Source organism: Ammospiza nelsoni, chromosome 2, assembly GCF_027579445.1.
Source record: "Ammospiza nelsoni isolate bAmmNel1 chromosome 2, bAmmNel1.pri, whole genome shotgun sequence".
NCBI lineage: Eukaryota > Metazoa > Chordata > Aves > Passeriformes > Passerellidae > Ammospiza > Ammospiza nelsoni.
In genome coordinates, this window is record NC_080634.1 from 87917260 (window position 1) to 87935581 (window position 18322).

The 18322-nt window shown below is 40.1% G+C and overlaps 1 protein-coding gene across 1 annotated transcript in view; it reads left to right on the forward strand.

The window, feature by feature from the left end:
* Positions 1-18322, forward strand: part of ATP10A (ATPase phospholipid transporting 10A (putative)) — a 109001-nt gene that overhangs the window by 32738 nt on the left and 57941 nt on the right. The window contains exon 2 of the mRNA XM_059466680.1: positions 9241-9445. Coding sequence (XP_059322663.1) covers positions 9241-9445 — 205 coding nt within the window. The remainder of the gene's footprint in view (positions 1-9240; positions 9446-18322) is intronic.

Below are 18322 nucleotides of genomic sequence, written 5' to 3' on the forward strand. Positions count from 1 at the left end.
AGAAGTTGAATGCTTACATTTGGTCTGAGATGTTGGCTTTGACTGTTAAATGTGAAAATGATGAATTATTAATGTTCTGGTTAACATTAAATAGCCAAACTGTATTAGCTTCTAGAGTGCTTTACTGCAGTGATTAGGTAAAATGTGGCCTTCAGAGTTTTAAAGGAGATGTATGGTACAGTTACATACAGGAAAATAGTCTCCCAAGCTGAGTATCACTGAACAACTCCATCAGGAGTATGAACGTAATTAGCAGTGAATACCTTTCCTGATAAAAATTAATTCAGTTTTTACATGTTTATTTAAAAGAACTGGAATAATTTTTTTCAAATAAAACCAGCTGCACTTCTTAAGAAGTACTTGTCTTTAGAAGGTCTTTGTAAATGGCTTTTTGTGTATACTTAATTAATATATTAAAGCTTTTTTTATGTCCTGGGTCAAGCTGTCCTGAGATCAAATGAGGCAGATGTGCAGACCAAGAGGAATGAAAAGGAATAAAATTTCCACTGAAGTGTCTGAAACTTTTAAAGAATGGCATTTTCCTCAGTAACTGGGCAGAGCCATGCTTAATTTATCTTTTAAAATGTACCTTTAAGATATGAAGAGCTCCTTTGGAATGCTCATCTGATTGCACTGCCTTAAATGTAGTGGGGATGCACCAAAAGGAGGGTGTAGTCCACCAGATTTGTTCATCTATCTTGCACCTGAATTTTAAGCACTCAGACAGTATTCCTAAGTCTTCTCAAGCCATTAATTATTCGTTTAGAGAACAAGGACCCTGGAAAGCTCCTTCACGGAGCTCAAGTCTTATCAAAATTTGGCACCTAAGTTCTCCCTAGGAAGAGTTCCTGCTCTTTCTTTAATTGTTTAGGCAGCAGGTACAGATTCAGGAAGTTTGTGTCATTGGGTTTCTACTGTTTCAGTGAGTTCCCTTCAGCAGGGCATTATTTCTTCTTCTATGTTTTCAGAACACCAAGCTCTGCTGAATCTTTTTACAGTGGTTTGGAGCAGCACTTTAATGGAAATATTCAGTGTTAATATCTGTGCTAGCTCTGAAAATCAGGATGAGAATCTTGCCTGGCTGTGAGCCAGATCACATCCAGGTTGTTCTTCCTCTTCTGTTCTTCCACACCTCCTTGTGTGATTCCATTTAGAAAGCCTCAATACTAAACATGAGCTGTCTTTCCTGCTATATGTAAAGCAACTGATATTCTTCTCTCCCAATATATGTGTTTACTGGAAGAGTGATAGGACTTTTTTAGCATTTTTGGCAGCAAAAATGCTTGAGGCTGAGAATCATGCCACTTAGAGAAACCCTAATCCTAAATGCCTCTCTGGAACAGTCTTGTTTTAAAATCAAGTTCTAGAAGACATCTTTGCTTTCTTCAGTTTGTGTAAAGTCTCATTACATGTTCTGCTTTTATGTTTCATATCACAACAAGTTTCTTGGCCGAAAAATCATTTATTCCGGGTAGTAAATGTTTCATTATAGTTAACAATAGTGAGATTTCTTTCAATATGAAGTATAATGGAGATAACACTGCCAAGAGAAATTAAATTACTACTTCCATGTTATAAGCCTGAATCATTGAGGTTCCCTGGGCAGCTTTTCATAGAAAGTTTCACTAGTAGCAAAAAAATTAGCAGTTTCCAGAAAGTATGAATTTGATAAAAGGCACCTTTATACCTCATCACCACTATACATGCAGATTTGCTTCTGGCAACTCTAACATATATTTGCACATGCTCATCCAAAAGAAAAAAAGGATATTTGAAGTGCATGAAAATAATGCCCCTAAAATAACGTGAACATTATGGAGTCTATTTAGAAACTTCAGTTATGGAGAGATTTCATTCTCTTCAGTGTTTCTCAAAAACACACTCTACTAATCTGTTTTGTCTGATTAGTATCAGATTCAGAGTCTCTTAGTGATTTATTTTCATAGAAACAGATGTTATCATTTGTGCCGGAATGGAGACATATTCTGGGCATTATGTAATCTCCTTTGGCATTAACTTATGCTACATGTTTTTCCTTCGTTTTGCCATAACATTGTAATTGTACCCAAATGGTTCTCAATATGTTTCCATAGATACTTGACATGTTCAGACTTTGTGCAGTGTATGCCTTGGTCTCACAGATAGCACTTGTTTTTAAACTCTGAGATCTGCTACACCCATAGTTTTCAAATCATAATCAGTACTGGTTATAACACAGCAGTTTTGTTCACACATTTCAGTGCTGTCCACCAGCTCTTAATTTTCAGTTGTGGTGAATTTTGCAACATCTCTGCTTGCCACTGAAGTGTTCATAGAGTGCTATAGGCTCCCTTAGTGGGAACCCTTTCCACGCCAGCAGGTCTAGGGACTGAAGGTAAAGGCTCCAGACCAAGCAAGAGAAAGAACTGATGATTTGGGAAAACCATATGAGCATAAAGGACCTATGGACAAAAAGCTAGATGCTGGAACCTCCCTAAAGATAGTCTGGCCTGATGTGACACTTCTGTGTTTGCATTAGTTTGAGGTTCTCATTCAGAAGATGCTGCTCTGTCTGGGCCCTGCTAATTAGCTCCCAAGTTTTTTAGTTAGCTCGCACCTAACCAGAAGATTTGTCACAGCACTTGTAGGCAATTGATTGGAAGATATTTTAAATCACTGGGAGCAGAGATGTACCTGAATCATTCCTTTGTGCTACCCCAATCTATTTCTGCCTCCTGAGATGAAAAGGAAGGACCTGGCTGACATCAAGAACAGGTACAAAGTATGCTTTGTACATGCACAACAGCTCTTTGACTGTCTTTTGTGGAGGGCTTTTCCTCTTCCACAGACTTAATTTCTTGCTGTTTCTTTAAAATCCTACTGGCCAACCTCAGCTGGCAGGGAAGGCAAAGGAGTCAGATTTCTTTTGAAGTAAAGAGGATTGTTACTTCAAAAGCAGGTCAGCGGATGGGCTTGGACTGGGAAATGACATTTTATCTGGATGTTTTGAGAGGCTTGAAAACCTCTGGGTTGCAGCTGGAATGCATGCAGGAAGGGGTATGCTCTATATGCCAGGTCAAACAGGTTGAACACCCCAAAAAGTACAAGAGAACATCTTCCAAACTTCCGGTACACGTGTTTTACAAGCCGTGCTGAGGTGAATCTAGGAGCCTGTGCTGGGACTAAGCTAGGGCAGCACTACTTAGAAGCATGGGTGCCCCAGCCACTGGATCTGATGGAGCAAATCTGCATCAGCCATTCTCACTCACTGACTATAATTTCTGTCAGTGGAGAAGTACATGAAGTAAGAAATTATTACCTAGTAGTCCCCATCCTCTCAATTTAATGTATAAAATTTCTACCATGCAGACCTTACACAAGTGGAACAGATTACAGCTGCATGGCCTTCATATTTCTTTGCCAAGTATCGATTATGATTATTTTCCCAAATTTAAAAAAGAAATTCTAGAGAAAAAGCAAGACACATTTTATCTTATTATTATATACATATATATATATATGTTATCTTAAATAATTTTTAAAAATTCCTTATTGTGCCAAAAAAGCTAAAATACATTCAAAAGAAGTAAACAGTTATTTTTGTGATTTCTGAATTGAGACAGTTTGAAAATCTTTAGCCTTTTGTAGATACCAAATCACCACTTGATAGTCTGTCTTCTGGACAGTCTGCATGTCCAGAAAGCAAAATTATGAGCATGATCTTTATCAGCTCATATTGCAAAGGAGACCAGAAAAAAAAAAAAAGCATAAGTAATTTGAAAAGACAATGTCATTTATGAGTTTCTGCGTTTCTAAATTAGAATGTCATTTTTTTAAAAAATAATCAATAGTTTTGGTTTGTTCAGTTTTTGCTGAACAAAGTAGCAGTTCTGCTGCTAACCAAAGTCTCAAATTTGGTACTCAAATTTACCTGCAGGCTGTTCTGGTTCAAAACAGAGCATTGGCCAAATATATGCAATAGACAAATGGTAGACTAATTCAAATTTTTTTTAGCAAAGAAAGTATTTTTCTCTGTGTTCATACACTTGAAAGGATGTTTCAGACTTTTTGTGTGTATATTCAAGAGCAGATATGCTAGGATAATGGCACTTTATCATTACAATTTGACTCCTGTCAGGGCCACATTTGTTGTTAGCTAACAAAAGTGTTGATGTCAATGCAGCTGTATCAGCTGGCTCTTGAGCTATTAATCTTTAGATTTCTGTCAATGTTTACCTGTAACAACATGCTCAGAAATGTGAAAGCACTGGAAAGTTCTAATTCCAATTGTGGCAGAGACAAGCATGAAGATTGATGTGACTGTGGGTTTAAACCACAGCTGACAGATACATTCTTTGTGTGCAAGTGTATTGATAAAGATTAGGTTGTGTGCAGGAGGATGCACATTTTTGATATTTGAGTTCAACAGGACACATTATAGTAGCTGGGCATAGTGTGTCTGAAATTAATAGATCATCATTGTGATTTAACTAGAGAATAACGACAATATCTATTCCTTCTCCAGAATGGCATTAGTTCAAGGCAGCATATTGATTTGTAGGACTTTTATGTAACTTTCCAAGCTTGAAAGATTTAGTATCTCTGACCTCCACCTGTGGTTCATCATGGTTTGCAGCATTCATCTCTTGTAGCATCAGCCTTAAGTATATTGTCGGTAATAAAATGTATCTTCAGGCTCATGATAAATGAGGGCATGTAGAGCTAGAGATGTGGGGTGTCAGCTTCTGGCCTAGATCTCTATGGCACAGTTTCTTGTGACCATTGTAGGGGACTGGACTCACTGAGATGCTGCCTCCCATTCCTGTGTTCCTGCCAGAATTCTCTGAGCCTTTCCACAAAATATTCCAGGAGGTTTGATAAAGTAAACTTGCCAAAAGCTTTTGTTAACAAGTCCCTGCAAACAGTGCCTGCAGCTGTCACAAATGAGTGGTTTAGGCCACTTCAAGAGTAACAGTCACCAAAAGCAGGTTTTAATATATGTTTGTGAAAGCATGACTTAGAAGAGTTTGATGGCAAGGCTCACTCTATTATTACAGAGAGGAAGCATACAGGGAAAGTAGAATTATAATGAATTTTGCATATTTTACACAAGGACTAGGGTAAGAGTACATGGGGTAAGGGAGATTTCCCCATTGAGTCATGAGTTATGGAGTGGGCCCCTTTCTTTCTAAACTTCTGAGGACCCTAAGTGCAACTCAATCCAAACTTCATCTCAGTCTTCATCCATGGGATATCTAAAGGATTTAATGGGGAAATCCTGCTGTTGGGTTACAAGATTTAGAATGGACTCCCTTGCTTTCTAAACTTCAGATGCAGCCTGGGTGTGGCTGAGTCCAGTCTTAGCATCAGACCTGGGAAGTGGTTTATGCCTGAAGGATTTAGCAGCACTCAGTAATTGACTAATTTAATGTTTACAGAGTGATTAAATAGGACTAACCTTAATCAAAATAGTAACTCAGTTATCTGTAGGGTGTTTAAATCAATTCATACATACACTCACACAGACACAAAGGTGTGTGCACGTGTGTGTGTATATTTATATGTAGGCACAGAGGTACTTGTTAAAAGTTCCACTTTGTTTCACTGCAGTGTCAGTGAATTACTCACATTGAATGTCTTGGCATTTCTCAATGGGAGAGGCTTGAGTGTCAAGGACTGGGGGTGTCAGCCCAGGCCAATTCATCAGCTTTTGGTGACAGTCCTCTGAGTCTTGGTAGTTTGCAAGCTCTGAGTGGCATCCCAGTCTGAGGGACATGCTGGTACAGTCTGCTGTGGTCTGGCAGAACTCAAAGGGCCTCACATAGGACCAAGACCACTGTCTATAAGGTCACAAGATGACTGGCGTTTTTTTCATTAGTCCATTTCCATCCTGACTGTAACCCAAGTTGATAATTACTGAAATTATTCAAAAGCCCAGTTTCACTGGAGTTATGATTCAGGTGGGTAATGTTCCAAGGGTATTAGCGGTGACTGATTATTTCTCATTGCCCTCCTTGGTCAGATAGAATGTTCCCTGATATGAACAGTGCCACTCCACCTTAGCTGTGCAGAGGTTCCTGGTATGGTTAAGGGACATTTCACTGCCCAACTCATTATGCAAAAGCCAAAGCCTAATGAGAATTATTGAAATTGTAGGACAGGCTTGAGGAGGTAGAGCAGACCTCGGGGGGTAGGGAATGCACCACCACAGAAGCCCTGTACTGAGACTGCAGAGGACTGCCATCCTCTTGGGCTCCTTCTCCTGTAGAAAGTCTTGCTTTTCTAACTCTATATTATATAATCTTACTGGCACAATATAACAGCAAGAATAAACATTTAGTAGGTAATATAAAACTTGGACAACAAAGTCCTGTCTCTGCAGAATCAATGGAAAAAGCTTAACCTTATCAATGGGGTCTCTTGGTGTGTTTGTACTGGCTGCAGAATATTATGGCTGTCTCAAGGTGAGCTAACCTGCATGTTCAGAGGACTAGGCTGAGAATGTTAGAGGAAAGCTTCATAGGGCCTGATGTAGTCATGGTCCAGATAGTTTCTGAACCTCCTCATGTGAAGACAGTATCATGCCATACTCTACAGAGAAGGCTCGCAGTGACCGCTCACTGGCTGCAGTGAGACAAGTCTCAGTTCAGAGCTCTGCTAGAGGACACAGAGCAACCCAGTGTAAAGAGGATTAGGAAGTAATTTTCCATGAAGACAGTAATTTTCCATCCACTATTGACCCTTGTTAGCAAAGAGCTGATCAAGTGGAATATGGGGCCAAATTGTTCCCGTGTCCCTAATGAAGGGGGCTGTGCCCTGGGCCCTGGTGCATATCTGAGAGGTCTTACGCTCATAGATTTATTGAATCATAGAATGGTTTGGCTTGGTAAAGACCTTTAAAGATCGCTTAGTCCAATACTCCTGCCAGGAACAGGGACACTCTTCAATATATCAGTTTGCTCAAAGCCCCATTTTGAACACTTGGAGGGATGGGGCATCCACAGCTTCACTGGACAACCTGTTCTAGTGTCACAGCAGCCTCACCATAAGAAATTTTTCCCTTATTTCTCCCTCATCTAAACCTCTCCTTTTTCAGTTTAAAACCATTTCCCCTTGTCCTGTGGCTATCGGCACTGGTAATAATTGTCTTTTTCACAAGTCCCCTTCGTATATTGAAAGACCACAATAAGGTAGTCTCTCACCCTGCAGCCTTCTGTTTTCCAGGCTGAACAACTTCATTTATTCCAGCAGAGCCATTTGGCCTTGTGTTGCTTAATACCCACCCTTCCTGCCACCGTGTATATAGTTGTGGCAGTTGTTAAGCATGTGAGGGATGAGGAAATGCTAAAATAGCAATGCTATTTCAAACAATAGAAATTAAATAAAAAATAGTAGTGCTTATAGCATAGTATGGGACTACTTGCTGTTTTTATCCTGATTGTGCTTTTGTGCTGCTGCTCCTTGTACATGCATTTGTACATCAACCAGTTTCACAGTTAAATTAAAAAGGATGAAGAACAACAGACACATTTAAAGGGATTTGGAGTTACAGATTGCAGAGCTAACAAACCCTTCAGATCTGCAGTGCGGTATTTGTACTGTATTATGGCACACTGGGTTTCAAAGCAATTCATACTCATTAGCAGAGAAAGTTAAATGTTTAGTTTCATCCTGATTAGGAAGAAAATGTGTAATTTCAGCACCTAGTAGTTGTATTACTTGCCTTTGTTAGAGATTATCATGTTTTACACTTGGTACATACTAATCCTTTTCAGGTTTCATCAAAATAGAAATCACAATTATAATTTTCATTCTTCCCCTTATGAACTGGATGTTAAAGGGAAGAAATTCTGGGGGATATAACCTGATCTGATACCTGATCCTTTATTGTTTAGGATTTTGGCTAAATATATGAATAAATGCCAATTTAGTTACTAATTCCTCTAACACTAGTGAAGGCATAACTACCAGTAGCTCCAAAGTAACAACATTGTCAGGATTTCCCTGTTTCACTTTGTTACAAATCTATTCACATTACTGCTGAAAGTGACGTTTTTTAAAATAATATACTTTAAACAAGATAAAACAGCTGCTGCCACCTCTCCCCACCCCTCATCATTATCCAATTCTGCCAGTTAAAGTGCTGTCCCAGGAGAGTCTCTGGTGACAGTGCCAGCATTGACAATTATCTTGGTCTTCACACAGCAGAAAGTCTTCTAATGGCTTAGAAAAGTGTCATTTTATTAGCTTCCCATTTTCAGGATGTATTTTAACAAGTCAATATTGGAGCTGTTTTGAAATTGATTTCTTTCAAAATCACAACAGAATAAATCACTTTCCGCAAATGCCACAAAAGTACATGAGTCTGTGCCTACTGTAAAACTAAAACCTGATATTTTAGCTAAAATGAATTAAGCAGTCACCAGTTCCTTTTTCCTCTTGCTCTCAAGGAAAAGTTAAAAACTAAAAAAGTAGCAAAATAGCATGGCCTTTAAAACGAAAGAGATTTAGTGCTTGTACTCCAAAATGAAAGGTTCAGGGTAACTAAACAGGAATCATCTATGTAACAGACAGCACTCTGGCTAGAATGGAAATAGAGTAGAAATACTCAAAATAAATTAGAGTCTCCTTTCCCAGTAGAGTAGTTAGGATTGCATTTTACCACACAGTATGTCCTTTTAGTTCTAGATTTAGTGATGAAATTCCTCTCATTTAGGGATCTCTGTCCAGCTATGAAGTGCAGCAGTATACAGAGTTTCTCCCTGTTGGGAAAAAGGGAGCAAGGGGAAGCTAAGTGAGGGTGCATCAGCGGGTGGCACATGAAGGGAGACCATTCAGGAGCCATTCCAAGCAGGTGTCCTGGGCCCAGACCTGTTCTCATGTCTCCTAAAAGTGACTCCTTTTCACACAGTATGGGCACACCTCTCCTTCTTGGGGTGATATGGGTGACTCAGAGCATACAGGGAGAAAAAGGAGAATGTGTGAAGCTCCTGTTTACCCTGCTTAGTCAAGTCTGACATCAACATGTTTTCCTCTGGATCTTAAAAGAGGGTCTTGGTAACTCAGATCTATTTCTGAGTCACTGGGAAATGGCCTCTTGGCACTCTGCATTGACTTCTCCCAGGACAACTTGAGAGTTCCTGATCTTCCAAAGGCACTCCTGTAACAGGTATTCCTGTTACAAATCAAACCAGATTTATCAGAAGCATCTCAATCTGTGCAATTTTTTTCATTAAAAGGCTTGTATGTTTTTTTTTTCAGAACTGAGAAGAAATATATAAGCAGATACTGGAAAGAAGTGAAAGTTGGAGACTTTGTGCAGCTTCGCTGTAATGAAATTATACCTGCTGACATATTGCTGCTCTCCTCAAGTGATCCTGATGGGCTGTGCCACATAGAAACAGCCAACCTGGATGGTGAAACTAACTTAAAACAAAGACAGGTGGTGAGGAGGTTCTTAGAGCTGGTAAGTCTCCATTCCTAACTCACATTTAAGATAAGAATTTCTTTCAAGAAAGTAGCTGGTTACCAATATTCTCCACACTAGCTAAAGCTGCTTGATCTAATAGTGCTGATGAGCTACTGTTATGGTTGTCATTAAAATGCTAGCACTTGACAACAACTGACCTCATCATAGTATCAGAAGTTTTACCATCATTTTTCCTTGAATCTGAATAGGAATTATTTGGGGCAATTGTGCGTGGTTGGAAAATGTTGGAGGATATTAATGGCTTCTATTGTAGCTTGATTCTTGAAAACACATTTTAACTGCCCAAGGAGAAGATACTTAAATATAAACATGTACTTTTCCTGCCTGCAAACCGGATCAGTTTCAATTAGGAATCTGCCTCAAACTCTGTGTTAGAGAATATCCCTCCAGCAGTTGGAGCATTAAAGCTTGTAAGATTTAAAGGGACAGCAGGCATTCATTCTGGAGGTATCTGTGCTCAAAAACTGTTTTACTGCTCTCTCACTGTGCTTATCTCTCCCCAGCAGCACTATTTTGAAACAAAACATAATCCAGATCAGTTACTGACAGCAGAATTAGAGGAAATTACCTGAACTTTTACTTGCTTTAATGATCTTATTGAAATAGTATTTATTTGTATGCCCTCCTCTCCCATCCCTCTTACCAGCTGACTCCAGCTTCCTGTATTTGTCAGGAAAAAAAAATATTTTTTAGAACTCAGATACATTGGTTCTCCTAGTAGCACTTCTAATTTGAGGGATTTTGCAAACAATGGGAGCTGTGGCCCTTACCACTGTCATCAAAGGTAACTACAGTGTTGTGTCGCCGCACTACAGAAACCTGTGGTTGTATTAAGAAAGATCAACATTAATGAAGTTATTATCCAACCAAACAGGATGAAAGTCAATGTGCCCTCCAAATAATTGTTTATGGTAGGTAGACCTTTTCTCTAAATAACTTGTAAAAATGTGAGTTAAGGACTTGTTTAATGATCAGTGATTTCCACACAGAATTGAGATATGACATGGCACCTACCACTGTGGCAACAAGCTCAATCAGCTACAGGCCAAATGTTTCAAAAACTTATTGTTTCAAAGTTAATTGAATTGCTGCTCAAACCTCCCATCCTGTTCCTGCTGAGAGGAAATCTCTCCCATTGGATAGAGCTTCAGGGAGGTGCTCAGATGATGTATCAGTTTTCTGCCAATGCAGACTTCTTATGTGACTTCAGGTATATTATGTACAACAAAAACTGTAGATGTCATTTAGGTAACTGAACACAGGTGTGTTTTTGCATTTGTGGGTACAGTTGTAAGCTATGGCCACATTCCAGCTCTGTTTCAAAGGGAAGGCACCAGGTCCTTCACTCATCTACAGCAGATGGTTGGATTTCTGCAATCGGAGACCACTGGACACACATCATTAGGTGTTGGTAAACATGGTGAAAGGAATCAATATGTCCAATTACAAATTATCAGACAACTGGCTTTGAAGACCCTTGCTGCCCAAAGGAGTTCCTTATACTGTCTTGAGATCCCCAGCTCCACGGCAGCAGGGTATTGATTCAGTATTCCTGGAAGCTGTCAGGCTGAGAGGACACCTGCCAGCCCTACGGACTGCCCTGCTGCTGTGAGCTGTGGCACCTAGATGTGTGCCTGAGCCCCTCAGTTGTGGAGTCACTTCTGTGTCTTCAACCAGCAGTCCCATGCATGCATTAACACAGCAGGAAAACCAGGAGGGAGTACCCCAGCAACATTATCTTTGGCATACTCAATGAGGTTTAAATTGCTGATCCAAACCAGGCAGCTAAAGACTTCAGCTCTGGAGTTTGTACAGTTTGGCAAGACCTGCAACCTTTAGGCTGTTGTGTGGAAGTGAGTGGCCATTTCCTTCTCAAACAGGTTAGATTATCAAAGACTGAATTGGGCCTCATTGAGGAAGAAGGCTGAGGAAACAGTTCCTGCCTAGGGAAGCATGGCTAGCTCTATGTGCCGAGCACATCACAGTGTATGTGGCATGGCTAGCTCAGCATACCCTGCTTTACTGAGGAAATCAGTTGCCTTGTAGATACTTGCAGTCAGCTTTGTAGACACCTAGCACACCTTGGATCTCCAGCCCATTCTCCTTCCATATCTTAGTTCTTTGTATCATAAGATGATTATGGAACTTTTCTATTTCAGAAGTGGGCTCAGAAAAATGTGGATAAATATTTTTTAAAAATAAATTTTAGATCACAAGGTGCCAAGCTACAGTAGCTGTGAGGTCCATAGTAAATTGTCAGGGGTTAAACTGAGGTCAGTGACAAAAAGCTCATTCATTCCAATGAAAACAGGACTGGTCCTCAAGGAGGCAAGTATTGAAAGAGAACTTGTAAGAAAACCACATGTGATTACCACCCCTCTCTTAAAATAGCTGAGAAAGCAGGAAATATCCAAGCCTGGGTTCCTACATCAACTAAGTTATAGGCAAAGTGCACACTCGCAAGTAAGAAGTCTTCAGCAGCTGCAGCATCACAGAATCTCTCTGTAACAGCACGCCATACGTTATCCAGCAGAATACTTGCCATCCTCATTAAAGTCCTGGCCAAAACCTCTCTAAGCATACTGTTAATTTAATTCATGCAGCAGCATTAGCTTTCACACTCCATACTGGTAAGGATAGGCTCTTACTGATTCTTGAAGGTATTGCCTTGCTGAGAGACACTCAGCAGCGGGATGGAGGGAGGTGCTTGGAAAATGTTGGATGAATAGTAGGAGGACAGCCAAGTAGCATGGAATAAGAAGGTGATGCCTGTCTGTTGGGCTGAAGTTCACTTCCTCTCTGGATATGTCTTAAGTTGTCACAACTGGAGAGAACTTAGTGGTAGATCTCATAAAATACTTCGGATGACCAAAATTTTCTTGCACCTAATGCTAACCACTCTTGCCAAGCCTCAGAGAAGCTTATTCCCAAGTCTCTTACATGACCTGTATCCTAGCCTGTTCATGCATTGGCTAAGAATTTTTTTTATTTTTGTATTAACACTCTGCACAGAAGAACAACTCTCAGTTACGTTTATAGCTGGTTCTGTGTCATTCTGCAGCCCTGTTGTTCAAGCAGGAAAACAAACAAATAAATTCTGTAGTTGTGACCCTCTCTTTCCCACACTGCTAAACACTTTCCCCACCTCCCTTACAGAATGATGTGCCTTGTCATGTGGCTTATCACAGGACAAAAACCAGATTTTTGGGAAGCTTCTTTTCAAAGTATCAGCTGTTAATAGCTGTTTTTGAATAATGTATCTGTATCGGTATCTCAAGTTTTTAAAAGGAACTTTTACAAAGGTTGCCTTGTCTGTGCTTCATATATGAGCTAACTGATAACTTTGGAGCACATGCTTGTGAAGCAGGTCAATGAAGGATAGCTATTTCTATACCTGTCACTCAGCTGGGCATGGGATTGGAGTGGGGGTGGCTGCAGGAACTGTTGTTTTAAGCTAATGCTGTGCTTTCTTGACTCTGTTCCTGCCTTGTGTGCACCCACACAATTTACAGCCCCACAGGTCTGTGCTGAGCTCTCAGACAGCTTGGTTGCCAATTTGGGGTCACTGAAGTGGCATCTTGCAGCCACTACATTTTCTCCAAAGGCCAGCAAGGCCAGCACTGTTGTGTTGGGTACAACTGTCCTGTGGAAAGGCCACTGTTCCTCCAGCATCCTCTGAAGGATCTTGGTGTATTTTTTTTCAGCAGTAACAGCATATAAGGTCCATAGTCTCAGAAAGGGAAAGGCCTTACAGTTTCCCTCTTCCAAACCTTTGTTCAGAAAAGTAGCATTCTGAAACCTTTTTAGCCTGATTCTTGCAGAAGCAATAAGAAATTATAGAAGCTTTTCTCTATCCTTGTCTCTGGTGCTTTGCAGGCATTACTTTACTCTGAACATATGTTCAGAAGGTCCAGGATCAGCATTTGTGGGCTTGGATTGCATCTCCCCACTTGCGAATTCCAGGAAACTATTTTCCTTTATAGAGCAAGTGACCATAAATACTGCTTTTTTTAGTGCTGCTTTGAGTTGTCTGTGTAATTTATAGTAGACTGGGAACATACTGCTTGTTAGCTTTGCATGTTTGTTAATGAATGCAGTATGTCAGACATAAACCTGTACTTTGTGTACGTGATTCTACACCTTATCAATGCACAAGCTGTGAGAAGAGTCACTGATACATTCCTCTGGCTTCCATGTCTGAAGACACCAGTTTGAATTATACCTTGTTGTTGTAGTCTCAAAATAGACAAGAGAAAAGAAAATCACTCAGTGAGTAGATTAAAAAAAGAAAAAAAGAAAACAGGAGATTTTACAGAGGCCTTGACATTTTTTCCTCCAAGACTTTAAATACTATGTTCTTGTTATTCTGCTACTACAGCAACAGGATGTGTTAGAAATGTTTAAAATAGCCATAGACATACTTCTGCATGCTATGTTTTTAAAATGAACAGGATAGTGGACTGTCTTCACCCTGAAATACAGATCAGGTTCATGTGTGTAGCATGACTCACTGGCAAGTGCAGCTAGGAGAAAGCACTGTGCTAAACCCCACTGTTTGTGGTCTAGCAATGTTAGCCATGGCCAGTAAGCATCTCTTGAAAAAAAAAAAAAACCCAAACCCACTCTTTGGGATATTCTGGGTATTCTGCCCATTTCCTCCTAATTTCAAACTCACCCTCACTGCTGCCAAGTCACAGCAGCCATTTCTGGTGCACTGGATCTAACAGGAGACACAGTAGGCAGGAGGAATCAATGTGTTTTCTGTGCTACTCTGCAAGCTGCCGTGCCACCACACCCTCTGCAGTTGCTTATGGAATGTTTTCCATCCATCTGAGACGTCATGTCAGCCGCTCTTCAGAGAGTGGATAAGCAGATACAGCTCGGGCTGCGAGAGCTCAAAACTCCCTTTCAGATTTCATAAACTTGATTTAGGATATTTTGATAGTATGAATCTAGACTCATGAAAAACATTTACATTTCCGTGCTCCACTGTTTTTACTCAGTATGCCTTTTAACAAAATCTACAAAGACTTACTGTGGATTCTGGAGCAGCTTATGGTTTATTAACCACTGCCCCTGTCCTGGATGTTTATGTGGAAAGCTTCAGTTCAGCTGAAAGCTAAGCTAAATGTAGCGGCTGCCATCCCCTGTGAGAAGGTGCATGTGTCCCTGTGGGGCTGCTGGGGGGTAGGAGATGCATTTTTTTCCTTCTCATTTTTTCCTAAGAGTAAAACTTCGTTCAAAACAAACTTATTACTAGCATGATTAAACAGGTTTAGATAAGCCTTGCAAATTGCTTTGTGACTGCTTATTTTCTTTGTCTGAGAAGCACATCTGAATTTGGTGTCTGCCTGTTTGGGAGGCTCATTTGCATGCAGACTAGCACCAAAATAACTGATGAATCTGATTTCCTCACAAGTCAGTTTGTGAGCACTTCTGGAATATGTATAAATGCAGAGCCTATGCTTACTGCAGGCATATTTTTTCATCAGTCCCAGCCTGGAAGTTGGGCTAAATTGACAGATCCAGGTTTCATTCCAGCCTTTCCTGGTCCTGCATTGTGCTGGAAATACAGCTGGACTTAGAGAAACAGTCCCACAGCTCCCTGTTTGAAGCATTAAGCCATTTATACAATTTCTTTTTTCCCCTGTGAGTTCCAGGCAAAAGCTAGCCCAGAAGAGAGGATTGGTTTCTAGAAGGGCTTCACTGTAAGCCTGACTTGATGAATCCAGACTGCTCTGCGTATGAGGTACTTTGGCAAGGGCAACTCATGCTGATTGTGTGTAAACAACTCACTGGGCAGCTTTGGTATCTCAGTGTAGATGTTGCTTTTGCATTCAGTTTTTTTACACACTCAAAGAATTTTTTTTAAAAAAAGAGAAAATAAAGCAATTTTCAAATGTTAGTTCAGCCTAAACTGAGCTAAGATTTCTTGTGCAGCCATCTGCATTGTCTAAACTAGCCCAGTTTGAGAGAACAGTTGAAGTTAAACCAGCTCAACTTCTAGGCAGACTAGTTTTCAACTTACCTGTTGATATGAGCTTCTTATCTCAAAGAATCTGAATGAGTCTTCTACAGTAAGATAAGAGAGGTATAGCTGTATTCTCCCTGTTACTTCTTGTCTGACTAGTACCCTCAGGCAACCATCCACCTGCAATTAGTGTGAATAGTACACTATTATAATCTAGTAGAGGGGAATTAATCAGCATACTCACTGTTGTTTGACTCAGTGTTGTTTTGACTGTATTTTAATAAGGTAGAATCAGGCCACAATAACAGCAACTACCTCTCTAGCATCTTTTGGGATTTATTCCTTGTGTAGCCCTTTTTTGCAGTATTTTGAGAAGACTTCCATGAGAAGGTGATGAAAATTGGCCTGAAAATTCCAGACATGCACATGTTAAAACATTGGATTAGTGCTCCATCCCACAGGTGTTGCCAAAATTAATTTTCCCAAGGGAGAAGAAAGTCTAAAAAAATTAACCAAACAAGCAAAAGTGAACAATGGTTTTTGCTATGCGCTAATAGAATATTAAATTAAAACTTACTGGTTTTTAGTTTTACAGTTTAGCTGAAGATTTTAGAGAAAAAGTCCTGTGTTTGTCAGTGCAGGATTCAAACATGTCACACCCTGAGAAAGACTTTTGTCTGAGGTAATGCCTTCAACATTCAGTAGATTTCTTTGATAGGGGTGACTTGTTATGAAAATCTCTACACCTATATTGTTGTATCTTTTTTTGGATAGTATCTTCTTCAGAGATGACTTGTGTGGAACTGTGGACATGTCTAGTTGAAGAGAAAGCAACTGCTGTCTCTCTAACAGAGAAACAAACATGTAACAGATGTGTGCAGAACGACCTGGTGCAGAGAATGACCCAAGTCGGTGCTGTGGCAAACTGTCTGAGCCAAATGTGCTAATGGAAGGCTGAGAACAATTTTTCAGTCCACATCTAACCATGGCACTTAGTCAGCAGTGCCACACTGGAAGACATGGGGAAATAAAAAAAACTCAAGAATGATGGTTCACTTCCTCCTTGGTCAGCTTTGGGCACCGTTATCACCTCCTTCTAGTTTCCATTGTACAGGTGTCCAGGCCACCTGCAAAAGTTTGCATTTTGAGAGAGCTTCATTAGAGAGACAAAGAATTTGAATAACTGTAAGAGAAAATTTTGGCTATAGTAATCTAAGCAATAGCAGGGAGGGGGACAGTAGATGAAGAGTCATGAGAGTTTGAAGAGTGCTGAGTAGTTGACTTTTACCATTAGCATTAGTTGTTTGGTTTTGTGCTTAAATAGAGATTAAAGGGGCTAAATTGATGAATCCAAGTTTGAGTGTCATGGCTGTGGAGGACTTCTCATCCCTAGGGTAATCCTTCCAGCACTGGTGGAAGGAACAGTGGTGAATCCATGTAAGGAAATGTATTATGTCGGTGCTTGTGCTGAATTAAAGCTCTGTAGAGGCAGGAAATTTCATTCTCTGTATCAATAACCCAGGATTTCTCCATTTTGCTGTTTCTCTGAAAAAGTATTAGAAAACACAAAAGCATGTCAGGTCCATAGAGAAAATAAAATGCTATACTGCTTTCCTGTTATAGAAAAGTAAACATTTACATTTAAAGCAAGTTAAGAAGATATTTTCCTTTTTTTTTCTGTCTTGACTTTTCTGATACAGCCTAATTCAATTTTACTGAATAAATGTTTTTTTCTAGAACTGTTTATTCCTTAGCCTTTCATTGGCCTGAGAACAGGAAATACCTGGAATATATGTTCTTGGAAATGAGTTTTTGCAGTGTAGCACTGAGAACTCATGATTTTAGGGCCAGAATTTTTGAGCTGGAAACACGTCGTGTTACACTGGTCTCTGCAACCACAACCCCAGATGGCAGTATCAGTGGCTAGGAAGGGATGGAAAGACCTTCTTTTCCAGAGCAGAAGGGTTCTCTGTATTGAGCCATATATAACCCCAGTTACATTGCTATGGTCTCACTTTGAGAGTACTGAGGTGGAGAAGGGGCCTGCTTTTGTGCCAGAAAAGGGAGAGGAACAGTATGAGGAACTCCTGTATTTATTTCAGCATCAAGGATGTGAACTCTCATCCCACTTCTCTTTTCTCCACCTGCTGCTAACCTCCAAGTCTTTTACACAGTTTAGTGGTGATAAGCTATGGTGGTCATTAGAAATTTGCATTGAAATGTTACTTACATGGGAAGTGGCTGGCTGTATGTCTCAAAACTGATATTTCAATGCAACCATGAACATTTCTGTTCATTGGTTATACTCGGGTTCATACTTTCAAGCTCTGCTATGACTCTGTGATGGTCAGATACTTTCCATTACATATGTGTGCTCATGACAGAGAGAGAGCTGTGCTTGTCCTGCAGGTATTTGACCGGACAAGATACTCTTCTCCCCACAGCACTATAATGCTTACACTTCTATTTGGTGTTGAATTAAAAATATCAGAAGTGCATGGAGATCTATAGACAGAAGTGCTAATACCCTAATTCAGCTTTCTTAATGGTACAGAAAATAGATTGGTTTACATCAGGCAGGGAACACAGCCTTTTGGCTTCCAGGACAAAGAGAATTTGAGTAAAAATGCATATTATTTATCTTAAGCATTTTCCCTTCTTCTCATTAACTTTTCCAAGCTTCTCTACATACTATATTTTTGGTATGACTTGATTTAAAAACAGATTGAAAACTATACCCCAAATGGCCTCATATACCTGTACAGCAATGTGGCCTGCATGGCTGAGATCATGGGGATCTGACTTACAGGCTGCTGCAGTGTAATAGGAAAGGCTAAAAAGGACTGTCTTGCTAGTAGCTGCATGGAGGTGGGTCATGTCAG